Source organism: Rhincodon typus, chromosome 26 (genome assembly GCF_021869965.1).
Source record: "Rhincodon typus isolate 14 chromosome 26, sRhiTyp1.1, whole genome shotgun sequence".
NCBI lineage: Eukaryota > Metazoa > Chordata > Chondrichthyes > Orectolobiformes > Rhincodontidae > Rhincodon > Rhincodon typus.
The window spans coordinates 24,512,591-24,516,523 of record NC_063357.1 but is presented as its reverse complement, the minus strand read 5'-3'; the positions used below and the strand labels follow the sequence as shown (position 1 = coordinate 24,516,523).

Sequence of the window (3,933 nt, the reverse complement as noted above, 5' to 3'; positions counted from 1 at the left end):
CTGCAGTACTTTAGCTAACATTATAGAAATCCAGGAGCCTGGACTAGTGCTCTGGGAACATATGTTCGAATCCCATTTTGTGATATTTGAACTTAATTAATGAAACTTGGCATTAAAAGCCAGTCTAATGGTGACTATGAAACCACCGTTGATTGTTGTGAAAGCATGGTTCACTAATGTACTTTATGGAAGGAAAACTTACAATTCTTATCTGCTCTAGCCTCGCTGTGACTCCAGACTTACAGCAATGTGCTTGACTGTTAACTGCCTGGTAAGCTGTTCAGGTCAAGGCCAACAAAGTTGGATGCCTACAACCTACGAAAGAAAGCAAAACAATGGAAGACATTTAAAGGGATACTTCATAATACTCAGAATAAGCATATTCCTACTATAAAGAAAAAAATGTAACAGAATAACTAAATAAGTTAGAGATAGCATTAAACTTAAGGAAAAAGCATATCACTGTATAAAGATGAATGGCAGGTCAGGTGATTAGAAAAAGAGTGGCAGAGAATGACTGAAAGGTTAATCAGGAGGAAGAAATTAGATTCAGTAAAGAAGCTGGCAAGTTAAGATTATAAAAATGGATAGCAAGAGATCTTGTACTTAACAATGATGAAGGCCAAAACATCAGTACAAAAGACAAGGCTGACCATTTGCAACAATCTTCAGCCAGTGGTGTTGATTGGATGATCCATCTGAGTCTCCTCCAGAGGTCCTGAGCATCACAGATGCTAGTCTTCAACCAATTCGATTTACTCCACATGATATCAAGAAATTGTTGGAGGCTCTGGAAGCTGCAAAGGCTATGGGGCCTGACCACATTCCAGCAATAGCTTTTGAAGAGCATACTCTTAAACTTGCTGCACCCCTAGCAAAGCTGTTCCAGTACAGCTACAACACTGGTGTTTATCTGACAATGTGGAAAATTGGACGGATAAGTCCTGTACACAAAATATACCATCAAATCCAGTTTGGCCATTTATTGCTCCATCAGTCTACTCTTGATCATCAGAAAATCAACCACGCTGTCAAGCAGCACTTGCTTAGCAATAACCTGGCCACTCCTGCACAGTTTGGGCTCCGCCAGGGCTACTCAGCTCCTGACCTCATTGCAGACTTGGTTCAAACATGTACAAAACAGCTGATTTCCAGAGGTAAGGTGAGAGTGACTGTAACGAGGTCAGCCAGCTGGACTTCATAGAATATGAGTTCTCTGATTGGGGCTGTTAATCTGGTCTAATCAGAGGGCTGATGGATATAATTAGGAGTGTCAGAGGTTTTGTTTATTCTGAGGGAGCTGGATCAGTGTCAAGGACTCTCCATGTGTAAATAAAGGGTGACTTGGTGACAGGATACTGGCCTCTGTGGAGTTATTTCAGACTGCCCTTGATATCAGTGCAGCACTTGATTGATTGTGGAATCAAAGAGTAAAACTGAAATCAGTGGGAACCAGAGAAATCTCCCCATTGTTTGGAGTCATTGCTAAGAAGATGGTGGTGGTTGTTGGCGATCAGTCATCTTAACTCCAGGATGTCTCTGCAGGAGTTCCTCAGGGTGGTATCTTTGGCTCAACCACCTACAACCTCTTTATCAATGACCTTCCCTCCATCATATTGTCAGAAATGAGGATTTTGCTGATGAATTTGCAATATTCAGCACCATATTTGACTCCTCAGATACTGAAGCAGTCCATGTCCAAATGCAGCAAGATCTGGATAACATCTAGGCTTGGGCCAACAAGTGGCGAGTAATATTTGCTCCACACAAGTGCCAGGCAATGACCATCTCCAACAAAATAGAATCTAAGCATCACCTAGACATTCGATGGTATTGACATCACCAAATCCCCATCATCAATATGCTCAGTAGTAGTAGTGTGTACTATCTTCAAAAGAACAAAGAACTGCGGATGCTGAAGATCTGAACAAAAACAGCAATTGCAGGTAAAACTCAGCAGGTCTCGCAGCATCTGTGGGAAGAAAGCAGAGTTAATGTTTCAAGTTTAGTAACTGAAGGGTCTAAAGGGACCGAGGAGTCCCCACACTCAAAATGTCAACTCTGCTTTCTTCCCATAGATGCTGCCAGACCTGCTGAGTTTCACCAATAGTTTTTTTTTGTGATAGGGTTAGGGTTAGATGCACTGCAGAAATTCACCAATATCCTTAACCAGCACCTTCCTAGAAGATTGGAAACTTTCCAGCAGAGTTAACATTCTGTGTCCAATGTGACTCTGCTTTGGGACTGCTGTCAGGTCATAGATTTTAAAGATAATTATTAAGGATCCTGAACAAATGTTGACAGTGTGTGGAAAGGCAGCTATAACATTGTATCCTGCACTCTGTTCTATTACCCTGATGCACTTGTATAGTATGATCTGACTTTAAAGCATGTAACACAACACTTTTCACTGTACTTTGGTGTTTCCTGTTATGGGTCAGTCCAGAGCTAGAGGACACTGTTGAAAATTAGGAGTTGCCTTCTGAGTACAGAGATGAGAATTTTTTTCTTATATCTCACAGGTTTGTGTGCTTTTGGAATGGTCTGCCATAGAAGGTTTTGGAAGTGGAGTCAATGTACATGTTTAAAATAGGTTAAAAACCAAAAGAATTGTGGGTGCCGTAAAGCAGGAACAAAAGTTCTGAGGAAGGGTCCCCCGACCCGAAAATTTAACTCTGATTTTTCTTCACAGATGCTGCCAGATCTGCTGAGCCTTTCCAGCAACTTCTGTTTTTATTCCTTATTTTTAAAACAGGGGCAGATTCTTGTTAGACAAGGCAATCAAAGGTTATGCTAATACGAAACACAAACAGATCAACCATGACTGAAGGCCGAATGGCCTACTTCTGATCCTAATTCAAATGGTTTATGACAGCTTGTTAACACATTTCATTCTTCCACTGTAGGCATTTGATGCAGGACTTAGATGCAATCACTCTGTAAATGGATCAATGTTACGCAAAATTTCCATTTCTTTTACAAAAACAAATGCACTTTCTTTCCCGAACCACATTAACATGGACTTAGGCTAATAAGCAACGGACCTCTCAAGATCCTACCACAGACTACAGTCCTGTCGCAATTCAGCAGTCACCTGATCCCCAAGGGGCGGGGCAGGCGCGGCTGGCGGCCAGCACGCTTGAGCTGAATCGCCGTGGTGCCCCCTGGGAACTGTAGTCCGGCGTCTTCGTGTTTGTCGCCGACGAGCAGGACGGAGCGAACTACAGATCCCGGTGTGCACGGCGGCGGGCTCCAGCGGGGCCGGGCTTGGAAGTTGTCCTTCCCCACCACCTAAACACTCCCGCCCCCCACTCCTCCCAACTTGAGGGAAAGAATAAGTGAGTGAGAGTGAGTGAGTGAGTGAAGGAGGAGGAAGCGTTTCCCTGGTTGTACCGGTCACCTCTCTGGTGTCTGTTCGGTGTGAAGCCTCCTCGGTTCCCCGTCGCTTCCCCCCCACCGCTGACATGGAGCGCTGGAAGGGACGCGTGGCTCTGGTAACCGGGGCGTCGGTGGGTATCGGTGCGGCCATCGCCCGGGCTCTGGTTCAGCACGGCATGACGGTGGTGGGCTGTGCCCGGAGTGTGGACAAAATCGAGGTAGGAATCGGGGAGAGGGGGTTGGGATCAATCTGTGTGTGGGTGTGAAGGGGGCTGGTGAAGTACAGCGAGAGAGACAGAGCAGACAGGCCCCGGGTGCTGAGCCTCCTCTTACCCTTCCCTCCCCTCCGCCTTGATTTTTCCTAAATTAAAAGACCACATTGAGCCGCAGCTCGACACCATCATTTGTTATCCAGATAAATGTCACTTTGCAACCATCTTGGCTGAAAAGAAAATTCCTCCTCCCCCCCCCCCCCCCCCCCGCCTTGCGCGCAGCGGAAAACTCTCGGGTTTTTGCCCGCCCCCACCGCTTTCTCCTCGGGGATACCAAAAAAAG

At 45.4% G+C, this 3,933-nt stretch overlaps 1 protein-coding gene across 1 annotated transcript in view; it reads left to right on the top strand.

Annotated features, from left to right (window-relative positions):
- The first annotated feature begins 3,216 nt into the window (after positions 1-3,216).
- The window catches only part of dhrs11a (dehydrogenase/reductase 11a), an 82,137-nt gene continuing 81,420 nt past the window's right edge, over positions 3,217-3,933 (top strand). The window contains exon 1 of the mRNA XM_048612660.1: positions 3,217-3,596. Within this exon, the coding sequence (XP_048468617.1) occupies positions 3,465-3,596 (132 nt within the window). The 5' untranslated portion in view covers positions 3,217-3,464. The remainder of the gene's footprint in view (positions 3,597-3,933) is intronic.